Source organism: Colossoma macropomum, unplaced genomic scaffold, assembly GCF_904425465.1.
Source record: "Colossoma macropomum unplaced genomic scaffold, Colossoma_macropomum, whole genome shotgun sequence".
NCBI lineage: Eukaryota > Metazoa > Chordata > Actinopteri > Characiformes > Serrasalmidae > Colossoma > Colossoma macropomum.
This window is the reverse complement of record NW_023494793.1, coordinates 33,043,293-33,060,044: the sequence shown is the minus strand read 5'-3', so window position 1 is coordinate 33,060,044 and position 16,752 is coordinate 33,043,293. Positions and strand designations below refer to the sequence as shown.

The 16,752-nt window shown below is 37.3% G+C and overlaps 2 protein-coding genes across 3 annotated transcripts in view; both read right to left on the bottom strand.

The window, feature by feature from the left end:
• Positions 1–2,220: 2,220 nt before the first annotated feature.
• alas2 (aminolevulinate, delta-, synthase 2) lies at positions 2,221–11,681 on the bottom strand. 2 transcript variants are annotated; one of them, XM_036579253.1, is made up of 11 exons: positions 11,555–11,681; positions 9,053–9,214; positions 8,507–8,689; positions 7,042–7,119; positions 6,706–6,928; positions 6,359–6,543; positions 5,659–5,838; positions 4,580–4,744; positions 4,214–4,482; positions 3,246–3,408; positions 2,221–2,932 (listed from the first exon to the last, which is right to left on the bottom strand). In XM_036579253.1, exons 2-11 carry the CDS (start codon positions 9,201–9,203, stop codon positions 2,766–2,768), a joined length of 1,764 nt encoding a protein of 587 aa, XP_036435146.1. In that variant the 5' UTR covers positions 9,204–9,214; positions 11,555–11,681; the 3' UTR covers positions 2,221–2,765. The 2 variants fall into 2 exon arrangements, with proteins under 2 accessions (XP_036435146.1, XP_036435147.1); XM_036579254.1 differs by having other exon boundaries at positions 11,551–11,633.
• Positions 11,682–12,246: 565 nt separating this feature from the next.
• The window catches only part of itpr3 (inositol 1,4,5-trisphosphate receptor, type 3), a 45,667-nt gene continuing 41,161 nt past the window's right edge, over positions 12,247–16,752 (bottom strand). Inside the window, 6 exon segments of the mRNA XM_036579252.1 lie at positions 12,247–13,109; positions 14,128–14,226; positions 14,228–14,290; positions 14,523–14,683; positions 15,497–15,662; positions 16,438–16,559. Coding sequence (XP_036435145.1) covers positions 12,993–13,109; positions 14,128–14,226; positions 14,228–14,290; positions 14,523–14,683; positions 15,497–15,662; positions 16,438–16,559 — 728 coding nt within the window. The 3' untranslated portion in view covers positions 12,247–12,992.

The following is a 16,752-nucleotide window of genomic DNA, read 5'->3' as shown; positions in this document are numbered from 1 at the left end:
CTCTGTGGTATTATATTCATTTTTTGTCCAAAGGGTAAGCTAATCTAAATTTCATGTCAGTTTCTAGCTTAACCTGCAAACCAGCAGGTTGGTTCTCAGCAGTTTAATTCAGCTATCTTAGCAAAAGGTTTGCTAAACCGCTGTTTAGAAAGGAGGAGCACATATAGTTACTAGGTATAAGGCAAGCTTATTTTAAACTCAGCTTTAACGTTACTGCTCAGGCAATCAAGCCTAAACTGAGACACAGAACAGGCTAAAGAGCACCACTGCATTTCCAGCAGAATCCGGAAGGTGGCGATGTAGCCTTGCTTAATGTTTTCTGGCACTTGCTGTGAATAGAGTTCAATTTTACGCCTCGAAATGCTTTCAGATCAGGTTAAAAATGGGTAACAGGGATGCGAGTTTAGCCTAAATAACATTCAGGAGCGGTTAGCTTGACTGGATGAACATGTTGCATGCTAACTACTATATAGTTTACATGAATTTAGAAAATATACATATATATTCTTTTTTCTAACAATAAAGTAACATTTACCCATGCAGCCAAATCAATCAGCTGTGTGCGTTGTCTTGGTCATTCTTCAGAAAACAAGATGTGAAGTTAAACTCCTCTGTACATCACGATGAATAAACTGTTACTGGACGTTTTTAAAGAATATATTTCGTAGAAAACGTCAGTGAGGTACAGTCCAAAATCACTATATTAAAGATGGACAGACTTTTTGTTTTTTTTGTGATGTAAATGCTCATTTTGATATTTTATTCCCTTTAATTAATAAATCCCTTTAATTTTACAGAAATATAAAAAAAAACGGTCATTGCTTTTAAAAAGATAAGGAGATATAAACTGAATTCTTTTAATGGAAAGTACCCTTTGCACAGTGATATGAGCGAACATCACAAACTGTTCCTGAAACGTAACGACCGCTGCCCACTCACACAGTACTCTGAGGCAGGAAGGAACCGAGTGACGTCCGAAACTAATGTTTGTATAAAACGCTGTCTGTCTGTAGAGGTTCCTCTGTTCGGCCGTTTTTTGAAGGCAGTGTAAAAGTATCTTTCGCCGCCTTACATATCCCAAAATCCTCTGTGTCCCCATTAGCACTGACACAGTGGACAACGCTGACTTCTGGCACTGACTTATGAGACAACTGCCTTCAGTTTCAGACACAGCCATAGTTAACAAACAAAATGGCCTTGCATTTTTGATGCATGCAAATTCTGTGAACCGGCTGCCTGATTTTCACTAAAGTATATGTTGTTTTTACCTGTCACAGTCTTGAAGCGCTAAACCACTTTTTCTTCTCTTTCCTTAGACGATTTGTTGTCAAGTTTCCCTTTTATAATAATGGAAAACTGTACCAATGTGCTGCTGTATAAATATAGGCCTATATATAGGCGTCAGTTTCTATACAGATATTTAAGTTTAATAGACTTCCTGCATTAGGTGACTTTTGTCTATGAAAATCACAAAAAATTGTTGACTGTTCATAAATTACTCATTCGTGTAAAAATACTAGCCGGCCCCAAAAGCCCTCAGATGATATTGTTGTGAGGGCGTGGTCTCGCTGTTATCAGGGGGCGTGTCTACATCTTGGCACAGGAAGGAACAGCCCTCAACCAAATAGATAAACTAGGCCCAGTGTACTGACTTTGACCCTAAGTGTAAGATAGTGGTTAGCTGGTTAGCTGTTGATACCAGTTCCTGGATGATACTTTACCATAAGAATCCAATTTTATAGAAAAAAATAAAACCATATCCTTTTGTGCAACATTTTTATGATTTATTTATTTAATATTTTCGTAAATCAAATACGTCATTCACAGTGTCATACCCAGCAGTCCTGGACTGTGAAAAGACACTGTTATTTCTGTTCATATTTGTACTTGTAATTGTAAAACATTAATATTAGAATAAATATAGACCAGTCACCAGTCTAGAGTTTGAAATAAGCATGCTTATTGGTTCGCTACTGCTGATAAGACTGACTATTTTCTGTTATATTTAAGTAATTTGGTTGTTACCAGTAAAGTGTTGAATGTTAAGTGCTGGCATTAATCATGACTACTTATGATGACAGTTTGGGGAGATTACTTGCATGCAGTGAGTTAACCTCAGGCCTGTGAATGATGATAACATGGTCATATGTTCCAGGGAGACTTCATAAGCATACTACTAATGTTCTGTTTGAAAGGGAACGGGAGAAAAAGAGAGACAGATGACTGAAAAGTGCTGTCTCATTTTATTTGTTTTAACATTTGGCCCCAGGAAAGTAAAATGGTCCAAGAAAGCAAGAAGGATTTATGTCACAAATTCCCACTGTCTTATTCTACACACTCCTGCATGAATACAGTAAAGGGTAAAATTAATTTGATGACATTATTAAAATAATGTTGAGGGACAGGGGTTTTTGGACACATGAAGTTTCATACTAGGCTTTATACAAAGTGATTTGTGTCCAAAGAACTGACTATAAATAATAATTCAATAAATAATTTCCAAAAGTGCCCATGTGCAGGTTTTTAATATGCAGAGGGGACACAGAATTACTTACATACGTATATAAATATTTTAATGTCAGTTTATTACGAGTCTTTTTTGTAGTCCATTAAAAAGCCACACAGCAATCAGTCTAGCAACAATAAATCTGCAGCAAAGAACAATATGTGTGACAGTGTAAAGGAAGATATCTGAGTATTTGAAGGAGTTATGTAAGCAGGGTTTATTCTATGTTCTTTTACATCTCTGTCCCCTTCCACTGAGCTTATTGTGCAGCAACTGTAATATATCTTGGCTCCATGTTTCCAAAGTAACTCTTCTCCCACTCGCTCATGAGGTCGAAGTAGAGGGGGCGATCACAGAAAGTACAGGAGGCCGTCGCAGGTCCATTCAGTGGCAGCCCAACTTCCTGCCATACGTCCACCAGTCTCTCTGCACAACATACAATACACAGTCATCAGCAAAACCAGAGAAGTCATTAGCAAACTCAGACTGAAGTCTTGTCTGGCCTGAATTAATATCAGCAACAATGTGGGAAGGTATTTTAAGTTGGAGCTGCTGAGATTTTAAGCAGCATATGTACAGAATTGTGCCAAACCTTTAGGCACCTAAGAAAATTGTATATCAAAAGATATTTATCTGACCAGTAAGTGTTTATTTGGTCAGATAAACACCAGTGTTAAAAGAAATACAGAAGACATTAATACAATAAATAGTATGTCCCAGGTCAAAGCAGCACACTCACCCACAAAGTAGTCCATCATGATGGGGTCATGAAAAGGAGAGGGAGCCAATCGCAGTAGCTCTTCTCCGCGTGGCACTGTCGGATAGTTTATGGCCTGAACATAGATGTTGTGTCTATCCAGCAGGATGTCACACACCTTGGAATTTTTTGCTGCATTTCCAACCTAAGACATTGTCGTTAACAAAAAATATGAATCAGAGCGTCAGTATACATATAGATCTTAGAGTGTCCTGTTTCTGACCACTGGTTTCACATAATTGGTATTATAGTATATGTATGCTATACTGTTACTAATATATATCATCACTATTATTTTTAAATGACTTTAAAATACATACATTTTCATTATGAATGCAATAATTAAAATAGTCAAAAATGACATAGAATAAGATGTTTTTCCATTAGCTTTCATTCAAAGTAAACAATGTTTTTTCCTTCTCCTGTAAAGTTACCTTTTTAGAGAGTTATTTTACTTTCTTTGCTTAACCCTAGAAACTCTACACTTATTACTAAGTTACTAATATCATGACTTAATATTATGTAATTACTATGAATTAATATATAACTTTATTGAACTATCCCGAAAATTATGTAGAAGAATTGAAGTGTAAACCCATATATGAGTCCCTCAGAGTTTAATATAATTGTAACTGATACTCTGTAGCAGGGATGCCCAAACTTTTTGTACTAGGAGGCCAAAGTGCAGTGTTTATGATGCACCAAGGGCCAAAAAAGCCAAAATGATATACAAATTAAGATATGTAAGGTATGTATTTTATTAAAATAGTATTTTATAACATTACACTGTATTTTGTGACTAAAATAATGGAAAATGCAACCTTGGGTGAGGTTCGAATAACTTTCTGGCAGGCTAAATCAAATATCATCAGGGGCAAATTTGGCTTGTGGGCCACACTTTGGGCAGTACTGCTCTACAGTCAGAATAGTTGCAAAGCATTTGCACTGACCCGTATGGGGATGATGTGGCTGGGGCAGTTGATGACAGGCAGACCTGCATCCAGCAGCAGCTGCCTCATGTGCTTGACATTCCTCTGGTGTGCCCTGCGCAAGGCCTGACCCTCTGGACTCCTCAGAACTCTCACAGACTCTACAGCTCCAGCCAATACCATGGGAGGCAATGAGGTGGTGAAAATGAAGCCTGCTGCAAAGGAGCGCACCGTGTCCACCAGCGCAGCAGTGCTGGCTATGTAGCCTCCAACACAGCCAAATGCCTTACCTGCACACAGAAGGCAAAATTTGTTCTTAGATAACAAAATTAAGTTAAATGGCATTGACTTTTCATGTAAACACAGTATGTGAAAGACCCTTCTTACCCAGCGTGCCAGAAACAATGTCAATCTTGTGCATGACACCATCTCTCTCCCCAACTCCTGCTCCGTGTGCACCATACAGGCCAACTGCATGAACCTCATCCACGAAGGTCAGAGCTCCATATTTGTGTGCAACATCACACAGCTCCTCCAGGGGACAGATAGCACCTGAGAAGATAATCAAGTGATTTAAAACAGTAGCTTATACAATTTCATTCCCCAAAATGTAGCCAATCAGCCAAGACATGTTTGATGTCTTAAGTGTGCATCATTAGTTTTGGACCAGAGCTACAAAGTTAATGTAGCTAACAGGTAATGGAAGCTTATTTCCCCTAATTAGCGTAATGGACACTGTATAGACAAATGTTTGTTGCATAGCTAAAAACAGCTGTAGCTGCCATCACGAGTTTTGCCCCACTTTTGTCCATTTTTATGCATAATAGTGTGTCATACAGTGCCAGAAACAACACATGCAAGTCTATTTGAGATTACTTAATAACTCACTGGGGTTTGAGCAAAGTGTGTGATGAGTTTGCATGATGCTAATTGGTGAGGTTTATGATTCCGTTACTTGATAGTTACATCAGCAAAACTAAAGAAGTAAACATCAGACAACAAACATGTTTTGTTGGATCAACTGCATTTGGTGTAAGGAGAAAATTGTGTTAATCCTATGTTTAGTGACTAAGTAGAAAATGCTATTTCAGCTCTCGTTGCATATCTTCACAGTCCAAAAAACCCCCAAGTATCTTAACTTTTTGCGATTGTTATTTTTCTACACCATTTGAGCTCAGCAGCAGTCCATCCTATTGTGTAAAAAATTCATGATGAATAGAGTAACAGAAATGCTCCAAAATTACTTAGAATGAAATGTCTTTACATTAACTTACATTAAAACTAAAGTTTGCATTATAAAGTTTAAATTATAATTTTGGAGGTACTTTTTTCACTTATTTTCACTGTTATTTTCCTAATCAACTGAGACATAAACTGTGATTTACAAACCGTTTCCATAGAATCTGCCAGAGTGTTCTTGGGTTACCAAAAAATGTCAGTTTCTACAGTATTAACCTCTCACTCACCATCCATAGAGTGCACTGTCTCGAAGGCCACAATCTTTGGGGTTCGTGGGTCAGAGCGACTGAGCAACTCTTCCAGGTGTCTAGCATCATTGTGACGGAAGATGAAGCGTTTGGCTCCACTGTTCCTGATGCCCTGGATCATGGAGGCATGGTTCCCCATATCTGAATAAATCTCGCAGCCTAAAACAGAGGAGTTTCCATTGAGTAGGAGCACAAACTTGATCCAACAAATGAGGGGATGCTTTGAATTGTAAACAGAAAATAATCATGTAATGTTAATACAGATAAAAGTTAGCTGTTAGGCTGCCTCCTTCACTAAGAGCTGCTGCACACTGACAGAAACTTAGTGTGGTGCATTTTCATGTACACAGTCACCCTCTGTTTCTGTTTGTAATGACAATGCAATATAACTGATGTGGATGATTTAATGGAAAATATTATCAGTGAATAAGCTATACGCTTTTTTGACAACCATCCTGCTACCCTATAAAAATGATCTCATGCAGTTTTAAAAAGTAGGAAGGGTATGTCACCCTCCCACCCCCGACTTTGCACCAGTGCCATTGAGAGATGACTACCATAACTGAAAACCAGAAGACAACTATTTAATCTACAGTGATCATGAAGAAAGAGGACATGTTTTGAGTCAAAGTGGAAATGTGTGGGAGAAATGAGCTGTAACTCATCTTTTGATGATTACCTGGAAGCATTTTTGCCAGAGTGAAAAGGGTGGAGTCATTGGCCACGAAGCATGAAGAGAAGACGAGGGCTGCATCTTTCTGATGAAGAAGAGCCAGTTCCTTCTCGAGAGCCACATGGTAGTTGCTTGTTCCAGAGATGTTCCTGGTGCCACCAGCTCCAGCACCATGTTTTTCCAAAGTGTCCCTGAAAAGCAGATCACATGTGCACACTTGTCATGTACATATTTGCATAATTAATTAGCAATTTATCTGCTTTAGACATGAAACGTGCTGTTTAGTGCTGGAATCCTTTATTGAAATGAAGTTGTTATTACATGCTTTTGAGGAACTTTTTTCAGGAACTCACCATATAGCTTTAACGACTCGAGGATGGCGACTCATGCCCAAGTAATCGTTGCTGCACCAGACAGACACCTGGGACATAGGCCGTCCAGGAACAGAGTAATCCTCAGCAAAAGGGAAGACATCTGCATAGCGGTTCACTGTCTTGAAAACACGGTATGTGTGGTCATTCTTCTTTTCAACGATCTTCTGGGTGAAGAAGTCATCATAGTCAAAACTGGGACCAACTGAGGGTGGAAGAACAGTAAATTAGTGTCCACACAAATTAACAACAGCAGTAGTTTGAACAGGAAAATAATGGCCTTGTATTTAGGTTCATGACTGATAATGATGATCTAACCCATATTATCCTTGAGAAGGTGAGATGGTGTGGATGAGCGAAGTCCTTGTAGGCCAGAAAACAGAGAGCTGATCATTCCTGTAGAAATGAGAAAAGAAAAACAAAAATGTGTACAGTGATTAGGGATGTGGGAATTGTGGGCCAATGCTGATAACAAATATTTATAAAATACATGCATATTTATAAAATGTATGCAGAATTGAGAATAAAGCTACCTGGATTAGCAGTACAGAAAAATATAACATTAATGCAGTAAAGTGAATAAAATGCATACATTTTAGGGCAGTGGCTCTGCAGTACTACAGTAAATACTTTAACAAAAATATCAATTTAAAAAAACATCTGTGATGTGATGCTGATCAGTTTTTAAAAGCAATTACCCACTAGTACTGATATTATACTGACATTAATGTGCATTCCTAATAATAATCTTGTTAAAAATTGTGATAAATAAATAAACTAAATAAATATGTTGTTGCTGTCACACAAAAACCTAATATCTCCTTTTTTTACATAATTTGAGAACTCTAGTTACCCTTTGCATTGTGTTAAATTTCATAGTGAATGTACCAACGTCTAAAAGTAACTGGAGAAATATCTTCTTGTATTAAGCATTACAAGTTAAGAAGGTTTTTTTTCTCCTGAGGTTTTGACAGTGATGACATATATGTGGATCATTCTACCATTCCATACCAGTCCTCCTCTAAAATGCAGGGGTGTGGCTAAAATAAGGCTCCACCTATGGGCTAACTTATTATGTTGAAGAGTTTAAGTTTTCTAATGTAAAAATTAAGATAAGATAAAAATTAAAGATAAATCATGATAAATTAAATCATTAAAAATAATAATAATAATAAATGATGATTTTCTGATTATATATATATATATATATATATATAAACCCAATGCATCAATTCAGACAGTAATACATTTATATATATATACATATTTGATATATATATATATATATATATTACTGTCTCAATTGATGCATTGGGTTTATATGGATCATAACCAAATATCCAAACTAACAATATTAATTAAAATATGCGATACTTTATATACACAATATATATCAAAGAAAGAAAAAACAATACTTTATCTCACAAATCTTTGTGCGTCACTTGCTTTACTGTAGACCTGCGCTTGTTACGTAACATCTGTAATCTTTCTGAGGATTCTTATTTATCTTATTTCACAGAGCTGCTTCTCACTGTATGCAGCACCACAGATACAGACACAATCTCTGAAATGAATGGTTGAACCTCTCTGCTCCAGTTCTCTACATGACAGTGTGACCTACATCTTACTGCAAACATTAGTAAAGCTTATAATTAATTATTACACTTACTGTATTATTACACTCATACATTAAATCACGTTACTGTTAGATTTTTCCCGCCTCGGCTGAGTACATAATGTCAGTGTGAAAACAGGAGCAGTAGCAGGAGCAACAGTTCTTTACCTGAGGCGACTTCTTCCTCTTGAGTGCTGGTCAGCTGGGGCTGGACATCCTCCTGAACCTGTGGGCTGGCTTCAACCAGTCCAATCTTAGAAGATACAAAGGGACAGGACTTGGTCAAGGACACAGCCACCTGAGCAGCTGAGATAGCCAAGGAGCGTTTTGCTTCCTTCTGTGGCAGCAGACCTAAAGAGAAAAGGCTTCAGTCAAACAAGTTCTAACTTAACCTGTACAAAATAAAAAATAGCTCATAGCTTGAAGACTTCAGCACAAAATGACCTTTCAAAGGCACTGGGCTTGGAAGTCATTAGGTTACAACAAAATAGGGCAACTTTAAGAATATACCCGTTGAGTACTAAGAAGTTCTCCAAATTAAAAAAAGCTACACCATAATTACTTTATAAAAAATGGAGCCCATTGGGATATGAAAAAGCTTACATCCATGTCTACAGACTTCAATGATGGAGAACATGCTTTTGAAACTTGCAAATCATATGAAACGTGATAAAATATTTGGCTAAACAAGGCCTTTGGATGACCACAGTCTACCTTTTTCATCCTGGCTCTGAGCGACCTTTGCTGTAATCTGACGGGCAATGATGGGGCACCGGTCAGCCAGGCCCAGAAAGCCCCCCACATTCCTCAGGGCTGGGCCTGGAGCGGACTTCAGGAATGGACAGTGATGCAGAAAGGCAGACATGATCTTTCCAGCTGAGGAACAATGAAAATAGTAATGAATATGACGTACAACAGGAATAAAAAAATATATTTACATTGAAAATAGAGAGAACCGTAATTATCGTAATCAAAAGATCTTGCTATAAGTGGTATAAGTAGATTCATTCTTGCAAAATAAATGAATAAATAAATAAATAAATAAAATGATACCGTGATTGAAGTGGGTGGGTAGGGCCCAAGTAGAATGTTGTTTAGGGTCTCCAAATGATAAGAAATGACCTTACTCAGCACATTTCCTCAAATATAATTTTGAGTTGTACATTCCTGAATATTTCAAAAGATAATACTTTCACTTATATATTTGTGAGGAAGGAAGCCTATTTTTTTCTCACTTGCAGTTTTACCATTTAGCACAATTTCATTGTATTAAGTTGGTGACAGTGTCTGTACTGACTGGCTAGACCTCTGACCTTTGAGGTTTATCAGTTTATTCTAGACCAGTAACACACTACTTGCTGAAAAAATGGTTCCTGGTTGTGTCCGATAGTCACTAATGGTATTTCCTTTTTGTTCCTAAAGGGTTGATATTACAGTGTAAAGGATTCTGATGGTTTAACAGGTGCTCTGATTCCAGATATATTTGATGGTTTCCTAATGGGATCTACAAGAAACTAGTGCTCTTTAATGGTAACATTTAAGCCAATTCCCATTAGAAAGCACAAACATTTTAGGTTTTAGGCCTAATGGTTCAAGTGGTCTTTTTTCAGCAGGCTGGAAAGAGAGGAATAGTTATGCTGATAGATGTTCGATGTTATAAGATGCTCCACTGCAGTTTAATATGGAACTCGGGGTTTCACTATTTTGGGGTTCTACCATTTTGTAGTGGTGTCTGAAAACATAGTGCAGAAGATCCATTGCACTCAAACATTACCATAATGCACCGCAATAAGTAGTGTACCTCCTTAGTGTACCCTAGTAGGCAGGAGGTACCAAAAATGCAGTGTTGTTTGTAAAAAATGAGCAAACCCACATAACGTCTAAAATTGTTTACTACCACCACTAATTTTGCTCCCTATATTAGTGTTCTACATAGTGATCCAGATCTTCAAATGTAGGGTTTAGTGATTAAGGGACCATTTCAGACATGGCTGCAGTTTTCTGACCTGGCACTTCTACTCAAGTTGATTTTTTAAAAAGTACTTTTACTTCTCCTTTAGTTAAAATTTCACAAAAGTCACTTTTACTTGACCTCTACACGTCCGCTGCTAAGCCAAATTCCCTACTACAGTCAAATAAAGCAAACAAAACAACACATACCGAGAGGAGCACTGAAAATAAAGATATTACATCATTCGTGAGAAAACGCACCTCAGTTCTAGCTAATACCAGAACTTTCTCTTAATTACCATGAAGCGGACCTTAGAGAGGCCCTGGTTGGGCGGGGCAGAGCACGTGTGTTTATCAGGTTTGCGCATGCTGCTGAAAACGTGAGATATACGTCACCGCGCCGATAACGGCTCAATTCTGAGTATCAACTCAAATAACGAAGCCCTTCACAAAGTTTTATACAAACGCCTCGGTAGACATAACTTGAATTTGCAGTGCCTCAGGCTGAAATTTACCTCACCTGCTAAGAATTTAAAACAGCGTGCCTTTGAGCTAATTTAATCGATGTGAAAATTATTTATTTTTTTATCTTTTCCTTTTTTAAAATGATCTTAACAGTATAAAGCCCTGGATTGCCCCGAATGTTATTTTTTCCCATTACCCCACTGCACTCATTGTTTCAGGCGTTTAAGGGTCCTGTACATGGCAGTTTATCTCTACTGTTGTGGTCAGAAGATAAATCAGGTGGCTTTCCTGTGGTTTATTGTCGTGGTCTGCAGTTACTTTTACGATCACCTATCAAGCTACCAAATCAGATAAGGAAACTAAGCATAATAAAGCAGCCAGCTCCACTCTTTCAAGGCTTTAATACCTACGTTTAAAGGCATTATTTAAATACAGGGTAGGTTCAGGTACAACAGGACAGTGTGTTAGGCATTTTGGGACAGATGAATGGCCAAGTCCTTATTTAACTCTATTTATTTAGCGTTTTTTTTTTCTTTTGGTCATTTAAGAAGTGTCAGCTAAAATAAACTGGTTTAGTATCCCAAAATACCACAATCTATATATATATATATATATATATATATATATATATATATATATATATATATATAACACAAACATATAAACAAGTTCAATTCATTTGTTCCCAATACCTAGCCATATTTACACGTATTAAGTGAAAACCATGATCTAAAAGTTAGAATGACCAAAAGCACCTTAATTTACAGTATCACACATTTAAAAGTCTGTATACTTGCCTACCTGTTGACCTGCACTGAGGACGAACGTCTGACCATCAGCAGATGCACAGATGCACTGACCAGGCTGAGCTGTTGAGGGCTGAGTGCAATAAACGGTCTCCACCCTCAAGTGTGTGACAGTGAGGGTGGGAGAGGTTAGCTCAAAGCCAGAGCTTCACAAACCCATAGACTGCAGAAATATTCACTGAGCATGTTGTTTCTGAAGTTAACCTCCTTTTACAGTTGCCATAAAATGCAGTTTATACATTGGAAATGTGTATGACTGATACAACCGGAACTGCATTTTTGTCTTTGAGCAAGTCAACACTGCTGAGAGTATTTTATTGTGTATACATTTTTACTGTGGCAGTTGTACACAATTTTTTGAAGTATCTTGGCCCAGCCATCTTTGTGGAGAGGTGTGAATTATACATTTGATTATACTAATTAAAAACACAGCTAGAGGGGAAAGTGTTTCAGCAGAGAGGTCTACAGAAAGTGATTAATTAGCTCACTGGTGAAATTGTTAATATTCCTATAACTAAAACTGTTCAGTCAATGTAAATGTACTTAAACTAGGCTGTACTACATTAGGCTATGTTGAGCTCTGTAGTTCTGAGGACCACATATATGCTAACCTGAAATTTGGTTTAATTAATAGAAACTGGTGAAATATAATAGAATTGATTCAAAAGAAGATTCAGACAGGACAGGCCCAATTCCCACAGTTTTATTCAGTGCAAAACACAGAAAGTCCTTCATGACTACAGACTGCTTTTGAGCTGCTGGGTAATTAGCACTGGCCATTACAGGCCCTGGGCACCTCCTGCATTTTTTAGAAGGGGACTTCATGTAAATAAATTCTGAATAAATAGAAAAGAAAACTCATGATCAAAACTTCAGTTTTGCCCTATCAATAAAGAGAGAAGAGAAAACTCACAATAAATCATTTATGTACATTGTGTAATGTAACACTCAGTTACTCTTGCTCAAGACTGTGCTATTGGTGAAAAACAGTTTCATCACTTCGTTTGCCAAAGAAGTATATATTTTTGTAGGCACTTCAGCTTTTCACATCAAGTATAGTGAACACACCTACTGGTGTGTGGTGATTACTTGGTCTTCTTAAAAAACACACAAGTTAATCAGTAAAAATTACATTAAAATATATTACACGTTTTCCCTTTAAAATAAGCAAAACAAAAAAACACCCTTCCCACACTGACATGCTAAATTCTTTTTCCTTATCATAAAACCTGTAACATTCTATCTCATTCAGTGCTACCTATTGAAAGATAACCTGATCACCACATACATTCGGAAATATTTGTCCACCAGTAAAATACACCAACTGTAAACCCATCAGCCAAATATATACATGTCAGCTTTTCAGCATCACATTTTTACTGGGGGTAGAACTAAAGGTGCGCGTGCTCATTTGTGAGAAGCCAGTGTGAGTATTAGGATTTGTACATCTGGTGGTTTCCTCCGGCTGCACTGGGGGGCAGGGAGGCATTGGAGCCCGCCTGAACGTCCACAAAGCCCATCCTCTGTCTCCTCTTCCTCTGCTCTGTCATCTGCAGAACACACACATATCAGACCATTAGAGCAGCTCACACTCACACAGATATTTTACACACCATGCACTGGTACTACCATAACACTAAACACAACAGAGGTAAATGTGAAGTACACCTATAAGGAACAGCAGATCTACAAGAAACAGTAGATCGACAAGGAACAGCGGGGTCCAAAATTCAGAGAGCACTAAAAAAAACCTTTTAGCACTTAGTACTTTGTATGTCCTTATTTTTTGGACTCCAAAAAAATCATGAAAATCCTCTGAGGAGTAGATCAATCAAGCTGTCTGATGAACATGTGCTTTAATGGAAGGAAAATCTGACCTTTTTGCAAAGGCTTTAACATGTCACAAATTTGCTAAAATTTTAATATTGACTGAGAAATAGTACAGAAATATTTTATACTTCTCCTTTATTTTACTCATCACAACTTGTCTTTGTTTTACAGTTTTCAGAATTTGTTAAATTTGTGTTGTTTATTCTCTGTTTTAAGTTAAAACAATCCTAAATTTCCAATGTGGTCTCAGACTATTAGACCCTACAGTATGTATAAAATATGTATAAAAATATTCGCTATTGCTACTTTTAAAAAGCATCTGAAGATTTTTATTTAGGATTTTACTGGCATAATCTCACATTTTATGCATTTTATTAATTAGTTGCTTTAAACAATATTCTCTTTTTCCTATTTTAATACTTTCATTTTTTTTTATGTTTTACTTTTATGAAACAGAAATCGTTTACACTGACATACACTGTTTTATTTGCAAACACTGTGAAGCACTGTAAGCTGCACATTGAATGAAAGCGTCTATGTAAATAATGTTATTCCTCTTTTTTACTATTACATTGTTATTATTATTATAGAAAGAGGACACTTTGCTCCTAAACGACCATTTCTTTCTATTCCAACGCATAACAGTGACAATCGTCACAGTAGCTAATCCATACATTCAATAAGCAACGGCCAACCCAGTCAACGGCTTCACTCAATGTTAAGAGCAGTCATTTTCACCTGTTCTTTCAGCTCTGCAAGCTGGCCAGTAAGCTGAGTGACCACTTTCATGGTGGCCGCGAGCCTGTCCTGCAGGTTCCTCATCTCATTTTGCTCTCCCATCCCCCTCAGTCACCACCAGAGACATGGCCTGCATGCGTGGAAACCAATCCAGGTTCTTGTTCTAGAGACAGGAAATGACATTATTAAAGGCAGTACAACTATTTAACACTCATTCTGTACTTCAGTGCTAATTGTTTTTATATTTGGCTTTTGTAAAGCACTACTCAAGTATTTAAATTATCATCCAAATATCGGCCTAAATCAAGCCTTCATTGTTTTGTTCCAGATTTAGTATATCAAACGTCTCATTCAGGACACACCAACATTCAGTAAAGAAACATCAAACTGCTCACTTTTATCATATGAGACACATAGCTCTCTGGACCAGTGTAGTCTGTTTTGTTCTTCTCTTGCAGCAGCACAATGAAGTAAAGGTAGTTCCAGATATTGTGCTCCAACTTAATATGCTCTTCAAAAGACACTGTCTTGTTGTCAAACTTGTCCCGCTCAAGACCTTTCAGAAGAAGAAAAGACACACAACAGTAAAAAATTCTAGAAGCACTTTGTTTTCTACAGTAATCATTATGAAGTAGTTTTTCCACTTTAGTAGGAATATCATTCAAGTTAATATAATGCAAGTACAGACGTGGGAAGGTGTTTTAGGTTGAGGGTGAAATTTTAAGCAGTGTGACATCACGCAATATAATTTTCTTTTATAATTTCTATGAAACTGACTGCGTCATACAGTGCTATATCGAGGCAAGAGAGGACGATTTAAACATATAACTGACACATCAAACCACTGACGCATTACAGCACTCTGCTCTCTAGATCTGGACGAATTTTCAAAGATTTAACACTGAAACACACACAGAACGAGAGAATAACGGTTGATAAAAGCTTTATTATTGCGTTAGATTACTTTTTAAAGTTTAAAAGACAATATTAGGCCAGCTTGGGCTTCAGAACAGGCTTCTATCTCTATACAGACTTTTTTCTCTATGAACTCAGTCTGCGTGTATTAGAGCAACACCAGCTGTTTTTGGCTCACTGTAATGAAAATACAGCGTTCACTTAAACAGTGCATGACAACTGCAGATTTTTTAAAACATGAAAAAACGAACTCCACTCTAAAACAAGCACACATGACTCTATACTACACTCAAATTATTCTAAAGTTCAGAATTGTACTATTACAATACTACACCCCCCAGCACCCCCACTTCCTGCGGTCCTGAAAGGAAGGCACTTTTGGAATAGTTGACAACAGTTGTGTTGATCCCTGCCAAAAAAAGACATGATGGTAACAGGCTTTAGCAGTTCTTACCACAGATGAAGCAGGTGGTCTTTAGGATCTCCTCTTTCTTCTGTTTCTCACTACGCAGGTCAGCAAAGGTGTCAATGATCACACCGAAGATCAAGTTCAGTACAATGATGATGACGATGAAGTAGAAGAGAAGATCGTACACCACTCGTGCAGGAAACAGAGTCTCCTATAAGGCAAAGAGGGTTTTGTAAGCTTGGATAATCTTCTCAGACACAGTCAGGCATTTTTTGTACAGGTTATTACTAATAATACTAACACTCTTTCACACTGTGTTTTTGAGGTTCTTCACATACAGTTGTATGCAAAGCTTTGAACCACCCCTGCTCAAATTACATGTTTTGTTGATTTTTTAAGGGAAAATAGTTAGAATATCATCCACAGGGAACAAACTTAAATACTGTATTTGTCTGCAAATCTTCGAACAAACTTTAAAAATATGTGGGTTGCAGTAGCAGTAGGGAAAGCAGAGAGTCCCAGAACACCCTGTGACCCACAACTTCCTCCTTCAATTTAAGATGATGATGATATAAATGATCATATAAAATGTGCCAAAAAATAAACTGTAAAACTTCTGCGCAGGCCACATTTTATACTTTTATACATATTTTTCCAATATGTTAAATTCGGCGTATAAACACTAATTGTCCATTAAAATGAGCAGAAGTGTGTTCCCTGTAGAGGATGTGTACTTGTTTTGTATTAGAAAGGGGTGCTCAAACTTTTGCACAGACTGTATCTATTTTATAGACTGTACAAGACTAAAAGAAAAAGAAGAATTTTTATTGGTCCATTCGTCTCAAAATGTTCACATAATGTTAAGCGCAGCTGGCATTTTCAAATGGTATAAAACTAAAAGCAAAAAAAAAAGTTGCGAGGTTTTGATATGAGGGGAGTGATGTGTAACTGAAGATGCCTTCTGCTTTTTGTGCATGACTTCTTACATTTTTCGAGGGTCGGCGAAGGACGTCTCCTACTCCTCCTCCATTTCGTAGCCCATGGTTCAGCACAGTGACAATACACATTAGCAGAGTGTCGCACGCACGCTCTGTATTATCTTCCTCTTCTGAAATCAGAAAGCCCAGTTACAAGCCTTTTACAAACGCTACACTAAAGGGACACTCCAGCCAAAATTAAAAATGTAAAATGTTGCTACTTCTTCTATAAACATACTTACATCCTACAGCTGAGTTGACATAGTATCTAGAGTGAGATTTTCTGTTTTAAACCCTAAGAAAACCTCCTTCTGATAATATGTC